Here is a 23,459-nt window from a genome sequence, read left to right as displayed (position 1 = left end):
GTAAACAGATGCACACAGACACATTTGTAAGCTATAAAAACAATACAAATATATAATAAAAAAACATCAGAACACTGTACTGATAGCATATCATGTCATGACGACACAAATAAACAATAATGTCCACAATCGGGTTGATTCTTACCTCTATATTGTTCTTTCTTCTCCTCTACTTTGCGGTGCTTTCTGAATTGTGCACCTGATACACCTGATATTTTTTGACTCATCTTTGACTCTTACCGCAGTCTATCACCGCAGCGTGTACGTCAGAGACACACTTGAGGCGGAAGCGTTTTTTTATAAAGACGTTTTCGATCACATCTTTATAAAACACCTCATTAGATTCACACTACAAACCCTATGGGGGGGAAATGTTTTTTGAAAGAAGATTCCAGATTCATTCACTAGACTGGCACTCAGTAGAGCGCAACAGAGACATATAGGTTCATCTCTGATCCATGCAGCTTCCTTCTACATAGTTGTGTGGTTATTGGTCCAGTAGTTTATTACATAAACCTGTTGACTGACAAATCAGAGGTGAAAACATAACCTCCTTAGCAGAGGTACTAAAACCTCCACCCATTTATCAAGCAAATGTCACCAACATTAATAATTATTAGAATCACAACAGGAAATTAAAAGTAGAATTTTTTTTCGAGAATATCTAAATAGTTGACAGGTAATTTTCTGTTGGTCGACTTATCAATTCATTTATTTAAAGCTAATTTTCCCCTGCTACTAAGTTTATAGGGTTTTTATATTGTGTTTTATTTACAATGTATATATTGGTTTATTTTTGTCGTGCACTGGTTGCTGGTTGTACATCAAATTGCCCTTGAAGGATATTAAAGATTTTCTTTTTATGGACAACTTTAGTTAATCACATGCTGCACAAACCAGCTTGTGATTAACCCAGCAGCCAGCAGGGGGCATCCTCAGGACATCACAGCATACTGTGATTCTTTTAAGGCGTCCGAAGACAAGGTTGAATGATTAGGTTATTATCTAACAATAGTTTAAAGGTATGTTAAATCATTCAGTAGCTAAAACACACTTTTAGCGTCTGTTCCCACAATACCCAGGTGCACTACGTCACACACTACAAACTTTCCTTAAAGGGGCAGGCCATACCTGCTACACAACAGCTCTCGGTCTCACATACTGATGGCAAGAGAAAGCAGAGGGATCTTTACACACTGTCTGATAAAGATTCCGACAGTAAAGACAAGGGGTAGTGATGGATAAGGTTTTCTTCAACAAGTCTTTCATTCTCACTTTCCACCTTAAAACTATGAAATGAACTGAACTATGAACTAGTTCAGAATTTATATGGTGAACAATGACCGTGAACTATTCATGTTAACTTGTATGAACTGCACTTTGCACTAGTTCATGAGAGGTGTGAACTTGCACAACACAGACTGACAGACAGTGAGGCCCTATTGCAATTGTAAGGAATATTATTATTATTTTTCAGGCAAAGTAATTTGCTTTTTTGAAGCTTTAACATGCTCGAATTCACCCACATTTGCCGAAAATTAGAAAGTGGTGAAAATGTACGTATTTTATTTCATTTCTTTTATGTTACTTTTGAACCTCCTGCCAACACGACAGTCTGCCAAACTTTAGCAGTTATATTAACGTTATTTAACTTAAATACTCCTGTGCACGTGAATGGAGCATGGAGGAGATAGTTTTAAGTTCATAATAAAGTTTTCAGTCGTTGTAGGATCACTGAGATTAGTTAGAGATGCTGATGTTTGCGTGACGACCGCCACCCGCCGCTGGATGGAGCTCCACAGCCGCCTGTGTGCTGAGCTGCACGGGCGCAAAGCGGCGGGGCTCCAGCTCAGCCCTCGCCCAGCCCCCCACACGCCAAACCGGCCTGCCTCGGCTCAACAAGGTGGGGGGTGTCGGAGCGCGGCTGTTGCTGAAGCCGCTGTTCTCGCTCGCTGGCATTTTGAACCACCCTGGAAAGAGCAGCCACCGGGCGGGTTTCCCTCGCGTCTTCTTGGGGATGTTGAAACCGACGCACGCCGGCTGAAGAAGGTGGTTTTCCGTAGCATTTCGTGACACAACCCTTAGCCGGAGGTAGCTAAGCACAAAGGCGTTCATCCAGCCGCCAGCCGAGGTTAGCTAACGGGAGCTAGCTTGCTAACAACACAGCCGGTGAGGACGACCCTGCGCAGCCGTACGCGGGTTAATCTCCTGCCGCCTCGCGTTCGCTGTGTTTTGGCGATATCCGTGTTAGCATTGAGCCGTCGCTGCTCATGCCCGGGACACTGGGAGCTGCGTGTGTGCGTAGCGGGCTTGGGCTGCGTGTTTTTCCAGCTAGCGACGACGGAGCTTCGGTCCAGCAGCATCCAGGGATGGTGGCGGTAGCAGGAGCGTGTTAACGCTGCTTCCCCGAGTGCGAACGAGCCCGTGGAAGAAGCGAGGCGCCGCTTTAAGCCAACTAGGAGGGGGACTCCTCGGTTCCGTCGGCACAGGGTTGTCATTCCTGGAGGTTGATGCCGCTGACAACGCTCGGAACACGGCGGGGCTGACGCTGCGGACATCGCTAACCGATCGAAGGGGATTAATTTCGCTTCTCTATAAGTGGATTTCGGCCTCTTCCTCTTCAGGAGGAGAACACCGGGACGTGATTTGACATTGAGTGAACCCCCGACAACCTCCCGCTGTCCCCGCGACCTTCCCACCGCTGGTTTACCCTCCCCATCCGATGCGGAGATCTCAGTAGCACCGGCGACCCAATTTCCCCCCACCCGGTGGCCGGACATGCTGAAGTGTATCCCCCTGTGGCGCTGCAACCGCCACGTCGAGTCGGTGGACAAGCGGCACTGCAACCTGCAGACGGTCCCCGATGAGGTGTTCCGCTACAGCCGCAGCCTGGAGGAGCTCCTGCTCGATGCCAACCAGCTCAAAGAGCTACCAAAGGTATGCAGGGGTCCGAACTGTCAACACACCGGCGCCTAAACCTCCACACACGTGCACAAAGTTTGATTCACATGTGTTGAGCAGAGGGCCAGGCGACATAATCTGCAGAAAAGCCTGCAGGATATGACCTGCTCGGGTGCTTTGCATCACAGGTACACTCCTTCCTGGCTTTCTTTGGGAGATTGGTGTAGTCACTGTGGAATGCAGTGAAGTATTTTGTTTTGTTGAGACCACTCAGGGGTCTCAGAAGAGTTGAGCTTGAGTCCTGATGATTGGGAGTAAACGCTTAACATATTTAGCAGGAATGCACAGACAAGTATTTGCTAGAACACTTGAGTGATAGAACATCAAGTGTGATGGGGTGTTGATCAATCGTGAGCTTAGAAGACAAACAGCTGACACACACACCCACAAACCCCACACACAAACCATGTTGCCTGTAGTAAGGGCGTCAGTTGCCAGCTGGATTGGATGCAGTGTAGGAAGGCATGCGTGGAATGAGCTTCAACGCAGTCCCCACCCACACTCCCACTATTTAAAACATGTCCAACGTTCTCTTTGCATGGTCAAAGAGTTTATTCTAAGGGGAATCAGATTTGCTGTCCGTCTTGTTTGCTTCAGAGCGACCCTTAAGTAATTCCTCTCCATACTTTTCATCAGCATTTTGCATTATCCAGTCAAGGCACTGGCTGTGATTGTGATGGAGCAGGGAGTTTCTATGAATAGCCAGCCGCAATAGTGGAGTGGTCAGTAGTAAACATTGTTGGTCTCTCGCATTGCATGGCTCTAGGTCAGTGGTGAAAGGGACAAGTGGCTCATTCACTAATTAAGATTGTTAACTTGTCAATGGCGACAGAGGCTGAAGTGGTGACACAGGGGCTGCCTGTTGCCTACTGGGAATCATACACAATAGAGTTTTTTTAGTTTGTCTTTTGGCAGTAGATTCATACTTATTCAAGAAACCACTTTTAACTTTTCATTGTTTTCAACACGCCACATATTCAGAACACAGAATAGACTGAATCACAAAGCCAAACAAGTCTGGACACTGAAGATTCACCCAGAAAGGTGTGTTTTCGAAACAATTAATTTCCCGTATGCTGTTAGATAAAAGTATTTAAGATCAGCCCTCCTTGTGTTAGTTAGATAAAGGCAGCTTTTTGCATAACTACCCTCAGGACACATATTTGGCTGTGGGTTTGTCGGCACAGATGGACGGATCTGCCCATAAAGACACACTTGCAGTAGTTGATCAATATTAAACCTGTTTTCAATCCCGTCCATGGGTTGGGGATGTTTCGAGGCCTACTTTGCCTGACGAGGCTTCTCTGCAGACAGTGCACAGTTCCACCTCTGAGTTCATACCTGTCAGACATCCACAGTGTACCTGCAATCCTAAATGACAGGCTTTGCACAAGCTCTTCGGTGCAGACAGCCAGCTAAGCAGCCCTGCCTCTTGGTGTGTCGTTGGATTCACCCAGGAGACATAAATGCATGGTGACAGCTTGTCTCGTGTGGTCGCCGTGAATACATAGCGTGCAGACACAAAGCATACGGGACCGCTCTGGTCCTGAGGAGTCAGCGGGGCTTCAGCGGGGGAGTAGTGTGAGAGGTCAGGCCCAATACACAGTTAGGAACAAAACCACTCACTGTATGATGATGGTATAACCGTAATGAGCAGAGAAGTGGGCGAGGGTCTGAATGCCTTTTGCAGTTGCGTGTTCCTTTCTTGTCAGTGTGCATTCAGGTCAGAGATGAGTCTGTGGACTTGTCAATCTTCAGCCTAACATCTCGGTTAACCTCTGCTCATCGGTTTATCCCATGCACCCGTGAACGAGCCCGACTTTCATGCAAACCAAACCTAGTCTGCAAAATGCTGGCCTGATTATTGGCTGACCCAGGGGACACAGTCTGATGCATGCACATCCGTCTAACAGGATTACTTTCAGTCAGGTGAATTTGGGTGCACTTACATTTTAAAATCATTGAAATACGCAATACCATAATGGACGGAGCCATTAAACTGGCAAGCTGGAAACTCTTTAAAGTGATAATGACCAATAAGGCGTGATGTGAAGCTGTAATTAGTGTGTCACTGCTGTGGGTGGTCTGGATCGTACTGGTTGGGGTTTAAGATAGTGAACAGATGGAGATTTAGACGTCCTGACAGTTTCTTAACTTTGTTGTGACTCACCCCCACCCCGCTGCCCACCAATCTCAGATTACGCTCTTTGTGGAAATGATGTCTCCATTCGTCACATCAAGAACATTTAATGTTTGTTATAAAAAAAGCGACTTTATTCTTGTTTATGTGGGACATTCTGGTGTAGAGGCAGTGATTTTCTTTTATTACATGGATCTGAAGCATTTCTATTGTGACATATCTGTTTGAAATGACGGTTTAGAACCTGTTGAGGGGGCAGCTGGTCGGGAATTCCCCTCATGCCCTCATGCCCTCTCATCTTAATCTTAATGCTGCTCTTTTTTCTCATTGGCCAAAAACTAATCTCAAAGAGCCCTTATTGGGTCTTTTGTTTTAATTAGTACGAGGTTTTGTGTGTTTAACCATCAAGGACCCATGATGTGGCATTGATACTTATAGATTATGTTTGAATTTTGTCAATTATTATTCACAAGCTGCTTGAAGTAATTTTGTTAAAAGTTATTTTCAACGATATATGTTGGCGGGTGCTTGTTCTGTTTTTAAGCAGCAAAAGTTGCACAAAAGTGATGTGAATTTCTGTTTTGCTGCTTTGGAAAACTAGCCCTGCTTCAGATATCATGTTGAGGAACAGGGAATTACATTTTTTGCCATTCTCCAGTCCCATGACAGGTTACAAAGAAGTCCATTCACCAGTCTGATCGCCTCCCTCATATCCAGTATCATGGCTCTCCCTGTCCTGCCTCTGACGAAGCTTACATTAAGTATGTTGTGACCCAAATTATCATTTTCTGAGATTCTTAGTTGCACCTGCTTAAAAGCAGCAGGTGGGCTCTTTCTCTGGAGTCCCCACTGGACTGCAGGTGCATCAGCTCCTTCACTTTTACAGAACCACGTTTATCTATTTTTTCTTATTGGCTTTTCCAAAGTTGAAAAGGGGAACAGATATTCCAATGGGTGTGTCCCTGCCTAGACTTTGCAAAACAGGTTTTGATGTTGCTCCCAGTATTATTACCTAATAGGAACTACTAGGTGCAGTTGATATGTTACACTAGGGATTACCAGTCTCAACACTTGTCAGATCTATAAATGTCAGAACTGTAGCAGCAAATATTTGGTCTACGAAGGACACGTGTCATGCCTACACGACTGATTACAGGTTATATTCTTAATTATACAGCGTCGTGAGTGGACGTCAGGTTTTGGTCTAAATGGGAAATTTCCTATGTTTACATACTTTGCACTCTGATTGCTATGGAAGTATATGTGCATGATAAATAGGAGGGATGACTCCGCAGTTTTTGTAATCCTCAGCTGTCACCAGTGTCCTCTCTGTGTGTGCTAACAGATCTGTGGCTAAAGGGCAGATTAGGGCTTCACCCGGCCGTGAAAACAGCCCTCAGCGCCACAGTTTGGACACACAACCCCCCCTTTCACTGAACGCCTCCTCTGGGATCTGCTTTTCAGCCATTTGGTTTTTCTTTTCGAACACATAAACACACTGATAACAATCTGAGCCCTTTTCTGTGGAGTCCCTCGTGTACGTTCCGCTTCGGGTCAAGTAAACCCCAAATTAGGCCCGTCACTCAGCTGTGCTAAATGTGATTTGGTCCGCCATTGTTTACCCAAGTCTGAATAGTGCAGTGTTTTGTTTTTGTCTTTTGTTTCTAAAATCTTTATCTTGAAGAAGAAAATAGCATTGTCACATTTGAGAATGAAGAGCTGCTCCACCTATCCTCTGTATAATCGCTAATTATGGTGTAAGAAAAAAGCAGCCTGGGCTTTAAACCTGAAGGTTGGTGCACAATGAACAAAGATTGCTTTAATAATACATGACATATACACGCCCTACTGTATCCTCACTGTGTCCTGTCGAGTTTGGCCTTGTGTCTTCCCTCCTTCAGTTTCCAGTGAACTCTACAGGGGAGCCCTGGTTTGTCTCTCCCCAGCGATCGGCTGAACCAGACTAGGACCTAAGATAAATTACACCTGCCACCGACCTCGCTGCAGTAACAAACCACAGTGTTCTTCTAGCTCAGCTCTTTCTCACTCCTCGGGCTCTTCTCCTTCCTGCCTTGGTGAAACAGTTTGAGGTCAGCGGTGCTGCTGTTCACAAAGTGTGAATCTGAAATGAGATTTGTGGTGTGAATGGTTTGTTTTTAATGCATTCCTTGACTGTAGAAGACTACATCGGTCAGATTGAAAGAAGTTGAGGTAAACTTTCGTACTCAGACCCCCCCATGCAGGTCGGGCTGTGACTCAGTGACAAAGTGAGAGATCCAGAGCTGCCAAGGCCATGAAGAAACAAAGGTGTGCGAGTCCGGACTTTCTTTTTGATGCAAGAGCACATTCAGCAGGTCTCTTTGTCTGAGCTGATGACCAGCTGGTCCTCACATCCTGCCTGCCCCCCCTCCCCCTCAATCTAGAGGGAGGGGTAAAGGGAGGTGTGGGTGAGTGTGTTGGAGAGAGTGAGTATGTCGTGGTGGTGGGGGGTTTATTTTATTCCGGAGAAGGATTAACAGGGGGTAGAGGGAGTGGGGCTGCTCTCACACATCCACTGGAGGAGTTGATCTGCGAGCTGAGCTCAACTGATCCTCGGTCCTCAGGGGCTCTGATGTTAGGGCCCATGCATCCATCCCTGATCAATGGCGTCTGGGCTGATACGTCGCGTCAGGTGGGAAGGAAGCAGCCATGAGAAGTGGTCACAGAGCAAACAGACGGTTCCCTGGAGTTTTCTAAAGACTGTAGATGAATCTTCTGCTTTGCTTCACACAATCTCCCTCCTCCTGTTAAAGAAGTGATGCCTTCTTCACGGATAGTGCATCAGAGTAACTTGGATATGGACAGCTACCCACAGTATTTTTAATGTCCTGCCAGGCTACTTTTTTACAGTACTGACTACTTCCTCAGTGTCATTGTCATTCAAATGCAGCTTCCTTGCCTCTAGTTAAATTCGTGCTTAACCATTTACATCGAAAGTAAATGGGTAAAACGAGTTTGGCCAATAAATGACTATAAATAAAAAGAAAACACAGATGCAAGCAATCATCATCCATCCATCTATCATTCAATAATAGAAATAATCAATAGTTACAAGCCTGTGACGCAGAGAAACACGGAAACTCACGGTCCCATTATTCTAATGTTGGCTCCAACCAGTGTGGTCCCGGTTACTTTCAGCACAGGATCATTTCCCATACAAGGTTGGGCCGTCATGTGACATGATGACTCCGCACCTCAGTGCAGTGGCGGAGTGATTTGGACCCAACACTGACTCGCCGCTCTCCCATGCAGTGTGGCCTCGGTCCCCAGCCTCAAAGGTAAACAAGGAGGCAAAGCTCTGGTGAATAATTGATGGCGGTGGCAGCTGTCTGTGATAAAGGAGAGTTTGTGGCTGTGCTGCTGCAGCACTGTGATAGGATAGGAGATCGGTTGGCTCCAGACATTAAGTCCACACAGGCGAGATGGACAGGTTTACAGCATTTTGTCTTTTTATTTGTCCACCTGTGTATTTTGTGTGTTTTGAGTTCATCCACTTAGCAACCAGTGTTTTTAGAAACATCAGCTCTAAAGGGCACAGGTCTGCCTGCATTAGGATGCAGGGAGTGGCACATTTAAATCCTGCTTACAAGCAAATGTATTCAAAACCACATATTTTCAAGGCTCCAACTAACACCATCCTATTGTTAATCAGTCGATTACTTCAGATTGAAATCTGGAAAGGATAAGTTTTGACCAACCAACAGTCAAAACCTCAAATATAATCAATTTGCCTAGAATTAAGTCAAAGAAAAGATTTAGCAAAATTTGTCACATTGTAGAAACAAGTGAAAACCTTTGCAGGGAAGTTCAATGAACAAAACATGTAGTTCAATAAATAATAAAATGTAATAAAGACCGTTGGATAGATTCAGTAATAATACTATTTAAATGAATTGTGTTTACATGATAAGATACAATAAAAGTACTTTAAGTACTAAAACTGCTTGGTAAACATTTGGTCACTTCTCATCTGTAACCACCCTTTACATTATATTTGCTCATCCTGTTCTCATACATATTGTGTATCCTGCTTAAGTACATTTTCTGCCTGTGGCCTTGGCACATTCAAACCGGTTATGTTAAAGCCACATATTCCAAAGTAGAAATCTGCCACAGACGAACACGTGAGTTCTCGAGTGGTTAAATTCAGCCCTGACATTTCTTTGGGGGTCGATGCTGTTTCCGAACCTTTCGATCATACAGGAGCTCGGGATCTTCACTCTTTGTCACACAAATGGCCCCTTTGAGGCTAATCCGTCAGGGGGCTGCGGGGGAATAGGTCACCTGGGATGACATTAAAACTGACCACAAACAAATACAAGCCTTTATCTGCTGACCACACACACAGTCATTGAAGGGCTCTATCTGTCCCTGTAAAACCTGATAGCCCTCACATCCTCACCACAGTGTTCTTTTCCCGCCAGTGCCTCTAGATGTGTCCCTGTCCGTCACCTTCAGCTCTCATATCTCCGGCTCTAGGATTGGAAATTGGATTAAATCACCACTACACAACTGCTACCACAACAACAGCTCAGCCTTTATATTGTCTTTAGTTACAGGTGGCCAATTCAGAATGACTTAAAGTCTGGGTTAGTGCTTGCTTCAATGTGCACAAAGCACTGGTTTTTATTTTTTTTCCGTGGGGCAACTCAGGCATTCGGCGTCATCATCTAGCTCGTCTGGTTTGTTGATGCGTGTGTTTCTCTTGTTGATTCCTCTTTGTTGGGAGCGTCTCCCTGAGCAGGAAGTGGGAATAATCAAGTGAGCCGTGGAATGCCCTGTTTTGTGAGACCATCTCCACTCGGGACCTTGTTTGTGTAGCATGTAGGGATCTTGACAGCAGCGGGTGTGAGGGAAAAATTGTCTTTTGCATTCACCGTGCACTCTCCTCCCTCCTGTACACGCACTTAAAAGCTCACACTATCTCAAACTGATGGTGTTTATGATAAATTATGTAAATCTCCTTGTTTCTTTGTAATCCTACAAGATGTGGCACCAACCCATGAAGGAATGTTAAGCCCGATAGCTCAAGAGTCCTGACACATGAGTACAGTTATAAAGTTATGGCTGCTGCAGTGTTTACTACTACAATGGCTGTGTCTGCACCACTTTAATGCTCACTATCTCACAGCCTCTCAATCACAAGTCTCCAGAGTGAGAACATCTGGCTCCATTTGGGAGAATATTTTCCCAGATGCAGCCAAAGATTGATGACTGTCTCTAAACTAAAACTTTGTCCACACTACATCAACTTTGTGCTTCAGTATTTAGTTGCTGACTGATAATAATCTAAATGTGTCCTATGCAGTATCGGGGCCCTGCTTCATCGCTCTGCTTTTTGAATTTCCTGATCACTTGCCATTATTGACCCAATAATCATTTGCAACTTATCTAAATTGCTCTGCTGTCTGCTTCTATTCCATATTGATCAGACTATTGATTTTTCCTGCCATTAGTCAGAATTATTGAGTCATGTTTTCTTTGTGTGTTGCTAGCAGATTATTAAGGTGTATCATTAACTGTAACATCTATAGTGTTTCTGGAGATTGTTTTCCAGTCTGTTGATGATCCACTGTGACTCCCTTATTTATAGACACAGTTCATTGTTTTAATTTGTTCATCCTCAGTGTTGATTGAGTGTCTTGCTTTAATGCATTTTCTTCTTGCCTCTGCTTGCACGGAGCTCTGTTAATATTAATACCAATTTTATCGTACAAAGCAGTTCTTATTAAAGTTGCTTTGAGGCATGATATATATTTAAAAATAATAATGACAAAATAATTTAGCTACTTTCCTGCGTTCCTGCTTCAGGCACTAACTGACAAATATGAGTTAAATGTGGAATTATTCCCCTGAAGCATCACAGCTGCGTAAAAGTACAGAAAAATAACTGGGGCATCTTGTGAATAACTGGATGAAGCCGTCTCCATTAGTGGTGGGAATTGAGAAGCAGGTACATATGTTCTGAACCATTTTAATCATGTTTCTCAGAGCGTATCAGCTCAATATCGATGCTGGCATGTATTTCTTAGTCGTGCATTGCAAAACAATGACCTGAGGCTTTTGTGTGTGTCTGTGTGTGAAACTTGAAACAAGGAGTCATGGCGCAGAGGAGCTAAAGGTCCAAAGTATGTCTTAGTTTCATGAAGACAGACAGTGTGATGTCTGTAAAATTATCATTTCAAGTAGAGATGAAAACACCAGTGATATGCTGTAACTTACTGGACTTAATATTCAGGAATGTTGTGTATTTGTGACTTTGCCACTGCTTGCCACATGAGCCACACATCCATTACAGAGGGTAATTATTTTGAGTTATGATAAAATTAGCTCCATGCACGTTCTTGTGTTTTTCCACAGCGATCAGGAGTTTTTCAGGGAATCACAATAAGAATCTGACCAACAAGCAGATTTTATTATGTCATTGGTTTCAATAGAATCAATTATCATCACTAGTCTCTGGGCCAGAGATACTTGTGAGAGAAAGGCTATAGTTCTTGTCTTGGAGGATTTATAAGGAAACAACATCATGGTCATGGTCTGTTAATTGGTTATTGGGTGACTACAATATAACACAGGCCTGATGTCTGGGCTGTGACACATGACCAGTTTCAGGCGTCTAACAGAGAAGTGCTGATGGGAGGATGTTTATGTGTTATGACAGAGAATAGACGTGAGAGGCCAATAGAAAGCACAGCAGGGTTCTTTAGAGACAACAAAGCAGTACGCACGCATGTGTGTCATGCTCATGCCCGCGATGAACAACAAAACTAAGCAGTAACAGGTCTGTAGAGGGGCGAATTCATGTCCACTATGTGTGCATGCAAGAGTGCACATCAGCCGGCCTGGCAGAAGCCCCCCGAGCACATCTTTTCATCTCCAGTGCAGCTACTATACTTTGATTCTTCTGCTCAACATTTTTCTTTTATTTGTGAAAATGCTTCCTCAGCAGTTAACCTTGTTCCTCTGCCTCTTCCTGTGTTGATGCCTCGGCTTTTAAATGCGTCGACATGGTCAGAACACAACAGATGGATCTGATGACTCATTCAGTGTGTGTTGACGCTGTGGGTATTGTCCACAGTGTAAAGGTCAGTTATTTAAAGTTTCGGAAGTGGAGCAGTTCAACAATGCGACTCATTGTCTGCTTTATTCTCTCATCAGACGTTTCTCTCCTCGCAGTTGTTTCGAGAGGTCAAACTTCACAAAAACAATATTTACTCTCCCGGAGCAGCACATCAAATAGAAATCCTTTGTTCTTGGGGGCGCACTTTTTCTACTCTTTAATTTAAAATGTCAGATTCATCACAAGTTGTGACACTTACCATAACTGGCATTTTGAGAAGGCTTGCCTCAAACGTTGCTTTAATAAGTGTGAACGATTTGGGTAGAGGTGAGTGGCCTGGTATGTACTGTGTCATTAACTCTGCACAGCCATGTTTGCACTGCAGCACGTGACTTCCGAGGAAATGCCGGCATGCCTGGAATCTCCAGGAGTTAGCCCTTCCCTCTGCGAAGCTCCACTCACTCCTCTCTCACCCTCACGTACACTTGAACTTTTTACACCCGTGCTGGTGAGGCCCACACACAGGCACCATACATAGAACAACCCTGAGGCGTGCAGGATTCCCCTGGATCTGGCTTCAGTTGAGTTGTCAAGCCAAGCAAACCTACTTTCAGCCGTTCCTTGTTAAATATGAGTCTCAGCTGTTTTAATTAAGTCAGCCGGTGTTCTCCTGGGCCTGGAAACACAAATGAGAATACTGTGACAGTGCTTAGCTGAAATAATGTCAAAAAATAACTCAACTGCCTGTGTCTTCATATTCATATTTTAGCCTGGTTTCAAAAAGGTAATTTCTAGATTATTTTGATGCACACTGGCTGATACTGAGCCATAACTTGGCAGCACACATATGTCTGAGGAAAGAGTGATGCCATTAAGTAGTTTATCCTGCAGAAACCACAGAAAAGTTTTATTATTCAACTATGGAAACTGTCAAGAGCCACAGTTTATTTGTTTGGCTGTTGCAGTGTGTTTGTACTTTGCCATAACAACATGCATAGAGTGAGAATTTGCTGAACTGTATCATGCTTATGTGTAACCTCAAAGTCAGAATTAGTTAAATGTGAGTGGGGATGTTTCCACTCACATTCTGAAATACAGAAGGTGAAACAACTGCAGTTGTGTGTTCGGGTTCAGGGAACTTAAAGAGAGGTTATCAGGGAGTCTAAAGCAACCGACCTGACCAACATGACCAGCAACCGCTCGACTGTCAACAGTGAACGTGATTGTTCTTGTTCCCCCTTCGGAGCACGCATTCTGCTCTGACTCAGCAGAGCAGCTGATGACCTGCTGACCTGTGGTACACGCTTCAGATTCATCATAATATGGACAAACACCTTTTAAGAACAGTTTCTACCCCAGAGCCAAACGAGAACTGCCACACACTGATATGTGGATCATGTTTGGTTGGACCATGTCACCTCATACTATGTTTAAATAGGGAACATGTGCAGCCTCTGCTTTTTGGTACAATTTAAGTATTTGTTTTTATCAGGTTCCTCACAATCGTGTTTTATAGAGCTGCCATCATGAACCAGGTTCACGACATGACCCATGTAGCAGAGCATGCATCAGATGGCCTCTGCGGATCAGCATGTGCTTGCTTGTGGGCTCAGTACTAGTGTTTTGGTCTCTGGCGTTGATCCTCTCTGGAGTCATGTGGGAGGGGTGCACAGACAACTCTTTAATTATGCTGTCTCCATGACATATTAATGGGGTTTGGCTTGTAATCCTAAGTAACGGCAGCCCTTTCTTGTGTATTGTATTGACGCAGAAATTGTTCTGTACTCTGATGATACAGGCCAAGACGTTCACATACTGCTTTGCTATCATTGAGCTGATACATTGTGTGACTCAAGTGAGGCTCAGTTTTCATTTTATTGTCAGTCGAGCGTCACTCGGGAGGTTCCTGCTTCCCCCACCGGCTTCTTCATTGAACAAATGCTGGTCTCCACAGTGATGGATCTCCCAGGGCCAGTGGGTTGCCTTATGCGGGGGAGCGTTCACTCTGTTGTCAGGGAGACTAACCAGATGTGGGGCTTCCCTGTCACTGCAGATGCACCGTACTGCAGTCTGTGCACAGAGGCCCAAGCCCTTACTGTCCCAAATCTGCTTACAACACAAACGGCGGTCTCTGCCTGAGTGTCACATATTGTACAGAAGCGCAGGGAGAGAGTAGGTCTGCTTGTGACAGAGCCACACTTTGCCCTTGGACTTTGAAAAAGCAGCAGCACAGCAGAGACGCTGCACAGCAACACCCTAAGTGGAGCAGTTATTTTTCCACAGGGGCAAGGCTACTAGAGCAGTGAACTACATAGAGGTGACTTTGTGCTTCTCTCTAGGACCACTGACCAAACTTTTGCGGAGCCTAAATATATAATACTATGCAAACCACCCAGGCATTTAAAGACTCACTACATACAGTAAATTAAGTAGCTTAACGGAATTCCTTGCTTTGGTAACACACACTTTTTTATTCATTCCCTCTAAAACAGCGGCAGTCCTTGTGTAATCCAGAACTGACAGATGTTTGTCCGCTCATGTCTGTTAATGCCGCCTGCTGGGGTCACTTGTAGTCCAACCCGGTGGATGATAAATATGCTAATTAATTCATGTGACCACCAGTCTACACACACTTTGATTTAGGAATGTGGGGGGTTATTGGCAAGAAGACAAGAAACATCCACTGAGCAGTTACTTCCGCAAACTTGTAATTCCCTCCCATGTAGTTTATTAATCACTTAATCAATAAATTCTCTTAATTTGGTCACAAAATGTCAGTTGACCTTAAATATGCACGGGAAAGACTTGGGATTTGGATGCTGTCTGCTTCTATGACCCTTTCGAACGGTCAGGGAACATTCCTGAGACAGAAATGTGAAGCGAGAGTGAGACCTGTGTGAACTGCCCGTTGCAGGAGAGAGAAAGAGAGTGAGGGAGGTAGAGAGAGAGAGAGAGAGAGAATGCCAAGACCGTTACTAGAAGACACTGAGCCACACGATCCTGTAGAGGGAGGCCCCAACCTGGACACACACACAATGAATCAATTGTAGTGAGGCTTCTGGTTCAATCATGATACACAAGTTCTTTTAGTACGTTTTTTAATGGCTTAATTTTCAACGTTGTCCCTGTGGTAAAAGCATGAGTAGAGAGAATCCTGAAACTAAATCAAATTGTGCATGGTGACCAGATCTTCTTTTTCTGGCTAAGAGTCTGGATATGAGGTTTAATTCTTAAGTACGTAAAGCTCCTCAGCCCCATCTTTGTTTGGCTGCATGTTTCTGTATGTGTGCATATCTTCTGCAGAGCCTATTTAATGCAGCTTTTTTTAATTTAAGCTCTTACTGTTGCTAGTGTTTTTATATTTACAGTATCGGCCGACTCTATGTTAACCAGCTAGAAAAGCACTTGTATATACACCACCAGGGTAATGCAGTGCCAGGGGCTCTGGTTGCTGTGTTGATCCCCTGCAGCATGGCTCCACCGTTGGGACACACTGAGAGCTGGCAGCCAGGCAGCACATACCGGAACCTGCCCATCCAGGAAAGAGTCCAACGTCCTCTGTGGACTAGAAACAATGGAGCTTCTGCTTTTGTCTCATGTTTGTGGGAAACACAGAAAGAGAATGACAACGCGTGTGATGAAGTCAGAGAGTGTGGGTGGAGGTGGAGGGTCTCCGCTACACTTTCTGATTTCCCTGTGTACTCCTTCATTCCTGCTGGATGAGCATATGGCTGGAGAATCTCAGGCCATAAGCTTAACTAAACAACAAACTCTGAATGGGAGCAGTGTGCACTTCATTGGCCAATAATGCATTGACAAATAATTGCTGCTCACAAACCTCGGGCTGATCTCTTTGTCTTCAGTATGTGGCCGTGTTTTGCTCGGGGACTTTGCAGCCACCTGCAGGACCAGTCTTCATTTACACACCAGGCAGTGTTGGTGTTGATTAATGCCGCAACCTTCAAGACAGAGGTCTTGAAGTTTGGTTCATCACCGCAGAAACCTCCCGGCACTCGGCTGTTTGCTCAATCCCAAGCTTGTAGCTCAGTTTGTAGTTTTACTTTGTTATATTGTTTCCTGTTTTCTCTAATGTAGAATGCTGTCAATAACAAAAGTATTGATTATACTTAAGTGTTCTGATTGTCAAGTGGACAAGAGGCTGAATGAAATCTGAAACGGGCAAACTGTGGGCAGGTGTGAGAGCTTTGGAAAGATCAAGTTCAAGGCTTTCAGCTCAGCTGCTGCTTTGAATTTGGTTTGGATTGCAAATCTGCACAGGGAGTCAGTGCTAACTCTCTCTCTCTCTCTCTCTCTCTCTCTCTCTCTCTCTCTCCCTCTATCTTTCTCACTCACTCACTGAGAGTTTGTGTTAATCAAGGTGTAGTCGTGCTGTCCCAGAGCTGGTGGTGCAAGCTTCTCTATCACTGTGACAGTTTTAGAAACCAAAGCAGTGATTAGCCCACCAATATGGCAACGGCAGACGGATTACCCGTCTATTCTTAAAATGCTGACTGGAAATCTCTTGACTGCAACAAGCATTCGCCATTCTTGGTTGCGGAGGAGTTCCATAGGTCACATTCTTTACCATTATTATACATTTAGGGGTTAAATATAATTCTGTGCACTTTTCTACATATAGAAAACGGCCTCAACCTTTAATTATGTTTTTCCACTAGACAAAACAGGGACGTATAGTAAAGAGGTTTGTGGTTCATGCATCACAGAGGTTTTCTTTAGCCATGTATATTCTTGAGTAGAGTATCCTCTCGCCACACAATGTCCTGTTCACCTGCTCTCTCTCAATCTTCCTCCTTTAGCTCTCTGGAGTCTACAGCACCAGAGAGAAAGTGAGATTCAGGCTCTCTTTCTTCTGCTGACATTGAATATATGGCTGTAGGAGAGGGCCACTCCTGGTTGCACACTTGGCTGAATTCATGCAGGATTTGCTGAACACCCTAACAGTGTTTTGTTAACTCAACAAAAACTCTTGGAGGCAAAGGGGGAAAAGTCATTGTGGTGGTTTATTAAGCATGTTGATTTTGGAACCACATTTCTCACTGACAGTGGCTCAGTGGAAACACCATCAGGCTGTACTTGAGTTCTCGTGCTTCCCTCTTTTCCCTGAGTTGTTCTCGTTTGCTTCAACGACATCCTTCCCCATGTCCCCCTGTTTATACAGGCAACGGTGCTGTGAGGCAGCAATCGTAAACACACAAGTTCACTCACATACACACAATCATGTAAACACACATTAACTGTACGTGTGCACAGCCCAGGGCCCAAACCCCTTCAGCCGGGGCCATTTATCCATTCCTCGGAACCTGTCCTGACACATCCTCACTGAAGAGACAGTGAACACACAGCAAAGCACCGGATGTCCAGAGGGCAGACAGAACAACAGAGGACTATTTTAAAGCTGCAACTATCAGTGTATTTGTTATTCAACAGGCTGAACTGTCGAGTCTTTCTAGGCTCCAGCTTTTAAAAAAATGAAGTTTGGCAACTTTAATTTGTCAAAAATAATGATGAATCCGATTTGTAACACATTGTTTTATCCAACATGGACATTTGGTTTGTATAATCAGTGGTTAGATTTTTATTGCTAGCTACAGCCTTTTTCTGTCCTATTGTCCTACGCTTATCTTGGCTACTAAAGTTCAAAACCGCTAATTTGGTGCTGGAGCCTCCGGGCGTTAGACTTCGGGCTGCGTTTGATCTCAGCCCTGATCAAAGTCACCAGGACAGGTGTAAGTAGATGGAAGCTTGTGAGGCTGTCAGTCACGCTGGTTTTACCACGCCCACCTCTCTGTGTGGCCTATAGTCAGCCTAGGGGACCGGAGCCGGGTGATGAAGTAGAGACTGAAAGCGCCACTTAAGTTAAACACAAAAAAGTTAATGCATGCTTTTTTGTAATGGCACACACAAAAATTAATGAACATGAACACACAGTACTTATATATTTTGTGCGAGGATATTTGATTAAGCAAATAGAATTACCTGTGCCGTCTTAAATGAAGCACATGACACTCGGCACGGTGTACTGCTGCAGGGTTTGTGGATTTAGTTGTTTCTTTTTATTCTTTATCTCTCGAATTTCACACACCTGCTATACAAGCAGAAGAGTGAGATTGTGGGTGGAGGAGGAGGAATTTAGGTTTATGGTTGTGGGTAGGTGGTGTGGTGGAAGTAGGAAGTAGTGAGAGGCTGACGGTTCAAAAAGTCACAGCAACATTCAGATTCTGGTATAAACAACTAAGAAACACTGAGTTTCTTGTGTAGCAGCTGTCTACACCCTTAGGACTACATAAGGAAACCTCAACTATCTCAACTAACAGATCCTTGCAGATACCTTGGCATTTAATCAGAATGAAGAAGTAAAATTGCACTCTATAACACAGGTTCTGGTCTTAGATTTAGATATATTTTTGCCGATTCCCTCTCATAATTTATCGGGTGACTGCTGGAAATTAAACAACCTTGACCCGTGCATCACCAGTGAGTGGTTTTTCTGATAAACTGCATTGTCTTCAACACTATGAGGCTCCGTGCACCAGACAAACCACATTAATGACAGTCTGTTGATTTGTTGGATGTTTTTGGTTCATAAATTACATTATTCATCTATCGGGGGGGAAAGGGCAGTGAGTTGAGATAATTTGTTGGTCAGTGGTTTAAGTCTCTGTCCCCATTAGTGGAGGGATGTGTCCAGAGCACTGTGGGAGACCATTGTTTACCCTCCATTCTTCATTAGTGGTGTAGTGTCACTCCCTTTCTCCCAGCTCCCTCTTCTCCTCCTCGCACACAACCTTCCTTTTCTTCTCTGCACTGTTCACCGCCTGCTCTATCCTTCTTAGTCATCCCTGCCTTTTTGTTATCCTGTGCCACTTTCCTCTCTCAGGTCTTCATCCCTTCATTTCCAACCCTCTCCCTCTCTGCCTCTTCTCCGCGGTACTCTTTCGGACAATGGAGGAATCCCCTGGCCTGGCTGCAGGGCCGGGGGCAGCGGGGGCAGCGGGGGCTGGCCTGTGACTGACAGCCCTGTGTGGCGCTGCTGCTTGGCCTTTGTCCTTCTGCCAAGGAAAATTGAGAGAACCCAGGGAGGAGGTGGAGCAGTGGGAAAGAAGAGGGGGAGAGGACCAGTTAGGGTGTCATTCATGTGTAGAGGTTTTGGGAACTCTGGGTTTCAAACAGTGCACTGTGGGGGGAGGGGGAGGGGGGAGCTTTGGCCGAGCAACTTCAGCCCACGTTGCTCCATTAGCATTGGCCTTGGAATGACTGCGCTTGCAGTCGTGCTGGTGCATGTGCTTTTAGTTTCGAATAACTCTGCACGGAGGATATTGGATTCAGTAAGATGAGGAGGAGTGATTCTTGGATGCACAGCCACCTAACACTGGAGCTGTCTTGTGTCCCTGGCCATTCATGTACTGAGTTTACGCCACAACAATGTCTGCTGCTATCTATAGAAACGAGTGGGTTGTAATGAGGCTCACCATTCGAGTGGCCGACCAAGTTACTCAGTCAACCAAATCCTCTCTGGTTTTTATTTGCCCGGACACTGAAAGAGTCCAGGCCAGGACAAAAGCATGTGCCCTCCCCTCCCCGCTCTTTGAGCCCCTCACCCCCAGTAGTGTGTGTGTGTAGTTTGTGTGGGCATTGTGGGGGGGAATGGATATTGGGAAGAGTGGGGACATGAGGACTAGGCTGGAGACGGGGCAGATTTGGCAGAAGATTAAGAGGCTGCGGAATGTGTGAATAGGAATTCCAGAGGACTTACAGAGGAGAGGAAGTGCGCAAGAGTAAAATTAAAAAAAATGAGGAAAGAATATGAGAGCGGTTCATTGATGGTATGTTGCTGTAAATGTTGCCAGCTCAGATGATGACAGTGAGATGAGTGGGTCCATGGATTAAATGCCTAGACGAGCTGAGACCTGATCGAGTTGGTTCAGCTCCATTTTTTTGTTTCACTTTAATACCAAGTCTTTATGCCTTTGCAGAAGTTATACAAACTCAAATTCTGCTGTCAGAAATTAGTCTTTTTATGGATATTTACACTGTTGTGTTTTAAACAATGAACTTGGCCTCAGGTTGTTGATTTAGGACAACTCCTTTAGGATTTAGCAGTTGGTTGTCTGGAGTTTATCTAAGGTTTCCTGCACACTGAATACTCCCTGTAAGTGGACAGTTGAAATTAGATAAGATATGATAAAACTTTATTGATACACAGACGGGGGAAATTCAGTTGTTACAGCAGCAAGGAAGTCAGAATGAGGTAAACAAGATTTTTAAACAATTCAAAAAGGAAATAGATCAAATTAAACAAAATGCTTAGTACGAACATAATGTACACCTTTTACTGTAGAAGGTTGCATAGAAATGTTATAAAGTAAAGTTATTTGTTAGTGTGTGTGTGTGTGGGCAGGCATGTGTGTGTGCAAAGCAGGAAGAGCCTGCTTTGAAGGCATGATTGGAGGGAAACCGTATAAGCTAAATGGAGTCACTTGACTGGAACACTGCAGCCTCTGTGAACATCAGGCTTCAGCTCACTGCACCTACAGTGGAACTCATACACAGAACATGCAGTTTACTCAGATTTGTATTTTATGTCTGTTTTTCTGGAGTTATTTGCGCTGCTCGTGAATTTGCGGTCCCTTCCAGTGCACATAAACACTCTCATTAACACCCAGTGCCGCTGAAACACACAAACACACATATATGCATGTTAACCTACCGCCGTATCCTCCAGGCCGCACACATGCTGAGTCCTACCACTGTAGTCAGGGCTCCTGGCAACTTTAACCAAAGTAAAAGTGACACTACAAACAGTGGTGTGTGCTGATGTGAAGACCTACAGCACCGGGTCTTCTCTCTAGTGATTTGACACGTTTGCAAAAAGTACAAGCTTGCATGGACACACACTCACACACAACCGCACATGTACACGCTCAAGCTGGAGGATGCAGATAAGAAAACGTACAGTTATTTCACAACTGTCCCACACACACACTGAAGTGCATGGTGTCCTTTGCCTCACACACAAACAGACTCCTCTCTGTCACAGGTTGCTCGTGGGTGTCTGGGCTTCCCTCCCTGTATAATAAAGGGGGATATTTCTAATAGAAGCCCGCACCACAGAACCCTCTCCACACCGGCTGGAGCTGCCCACACTGGATGCTGCACAGACCCGATCCTCCCTCTATGTGAAACTCTATCACAGTCTGAATCAGTGCAGCTGTGTCTGCTCTCATCTCCGTCCTCACCACCGTTAATGGGATTTGTCGTGTACATTTTCCCCTGGAATTCAGAGCTGGTTAAGAGGAAACAAGGCATGAAGATGTTTTGACTTCCCAAGTGTCTCTTATAAAAATGTACAAAGGCTGCTGCACAGATTTAACAGATTCATCAACAGTTGGCACGTGGCTGGTGTTGATTTCCAGACGATTGACTTCTACTTATTTTGCTGTAATTTACCACTAAATGCTTTTTGAAGTCTGATGTGATGTGGCAAAAGGGCTGTGATTAAAATGCCCAGGAAAATGTGTGTGTAGTATTCTCCTGGTTGTTTGTGGTGGGATGTAAGTGGTGAATGGTTTGATGTATATTTACTGTAAGTGCTCTGAGACCCCACGCTGCCCTCTGCTGACACGACCATCATTTACCCTCTCCCTTCCCACTCCTCTGCGCTGAACCCTCCTGTTCACAGCTTCACTCCCTCATTAACCAAACAACTCCTCGCATGTCCCTCATAAAACATCCCACTTGCAAAGTTATATAGGAAACACAATCCCCCTTTTCCACTGGTCAGAAAACCACTAACATCTGGCTTTTGTCTGCAGGCACGGACACAATCAGAGACTCAGGTTTTTATTAGTTTTGTTCGGCAGTGACCACAACATGGCCCCTGGTGACGACACTAGTTTCTTCTGTATTTTGTCAATGTAGACTCTGGCGCTGCACCTTTTCTGACCCGACATAGAAATGCAAACTCCTGTTCTGGGGCTTTTACCAGTATTTAAAAAAATCCTGCATATATACCCACTAATTTTGGTGTAAGAGGTGATAGGTGAAGAGACGTCGATACACTAAATCCCTCTGCTCCAGCTTGTTATTCCAATTGACCTCCAATTGATTTCTATAACACCTTTGGCTCCTGTTTAATTTGAAAGTGCATCAGTCAGTAGGAAGCAGCAGGGAAATCAGATCCAGTTTCATTGATATAAATAGCACTTATCGACTGTCCTGAAAGCAGCGGAACACAAAGAACAGATTTCTTACATGTTACACATGAAGAACGTCAGTATGTTCTTGGGCATGTGGCCGTTTCTCGGAAAGAATCGACTGCTGGGTACATCTTCATAGTTGTTTCCGAGAAAAAAGCACTGGAGAGCTTGAAGAAGCGTCCACTCGGGAGTGAATGGCCATCTTTGTGAGTGTTCGTAATTACTTGTTCACAGGCATGATTGCATTACTGTGTGGCTCCCCCTCATCGCCAGTGAAGCTCTGGACGATATCAAAAGTGGGGAAGGAATGCTCCGACGCAGACGCTTTTATTGGCTGATTGCTTTTGCCTGAACGGAAGAATTGCCTATTGTGTGTCAGCAGTAAAATGGCTTCTCGTGCTTCAGTGTAAGATTTCTTTCCCAGCTGAGGCAGACTTTTTTGGGGGAGTTTGAATCGTATCGTTTAATTGTCAACGCTGCTCATTCTGAGAGTGTGTCCCAGCAGCCCCAGCTTGAGGAGCTCTCTCTGAATGTCACCTGTTCTCCTATTCCGGGGGCTGGCTCCCATCTGGGCTTGGCCTGATCACATGTTTGTCCTCCGCTCCTGTTTCCTAATCCTGCCACCTGATACCTGTCACCTGCTACTCCGTGGGCCAACACCCTCTTTGTCTCCCTGTGGCTGTGTCCTTTCCTGTGTTTGTATCTCCTCACTCCTCCTCCCACTTCTCCCTCCGTCAGGTGGGGTCGCAGTGTGAAGGACTAAACTCGTTCTGGGAATTATTTTTGTTTTTCGAACAGTACTGGCAAAACCTAGACAGATTCTGGGGGAGGGGGAACAGTCTTGTTTGTAGCCACATACACAAAACTAGTCAAGAGCAGGAAGTGTCTGTCATCGAGGAACAGAATGGCGCTGAAGTGCCGCAGTTCTTTTGGCAGCGTAATTGTCGAGCTGTCTCCCAGCTCAACAAAAGTAGTGTCGTGTGTGTGTGTGTGTTGCACGTCTGTCGGGTATAAACCTGACAGTAAACAACAAAGAATG

At 44.8% G+C, this 23,459-nt stretch overlaps 1 protein-coding gene across 6 annotated transcripts in view; it reads left to right on the top strand.

Moving 5' to 3' along the window:
* The first annotated feature begins 1,714 nt into the window (after positions 1-1,714).
* The window catches only part of scrib (scribble planar cell polarity protein), a 54,850-nt gene continuing 33,105 nt past the window's right edge, over positions 1,715-23,459 (top strand). For 2 of the 6 annotated variants that reach the window (XM_062380076.1, XM_062380075.1), the window contains exon 1: positions 1,718-2,937. In XM_062380076.1, the coding sequence (XP_062236060.1) occupies positions 2,779-2,937 (159 nt within the window). In that variant the 5' untranslated portion in view covers positions 1,718-2,778. Of the gene's footprint in view, positions 2,938-23,459 lie in introns of all 6 variants that reach the window. The other 4 variants (XM_062380074.1, XM_062380078.1, XM_062380080.1 and 1 more) reach the window with 4 other exon arrangements.

The sequence above is a fragment of the Platichthys flesus genome, chromosome 21, assembly GCF_949316205.1.
Source record: "Platichthys flesus chromosome 21, fPlaFle2.1, whole genome shotgun sequence".
Taxonomy (NCBI): Eukaryota; Metazoa; Chordata; class Actinopteri; order Pleuronectiformes; family Pleuronectidae; genus Platichthys; species Platichthys flesus.
Note: the sequence above shows the minus strand (reverse complement) of the source record. Positions and strands in the feature narration are given on the sequence as shown.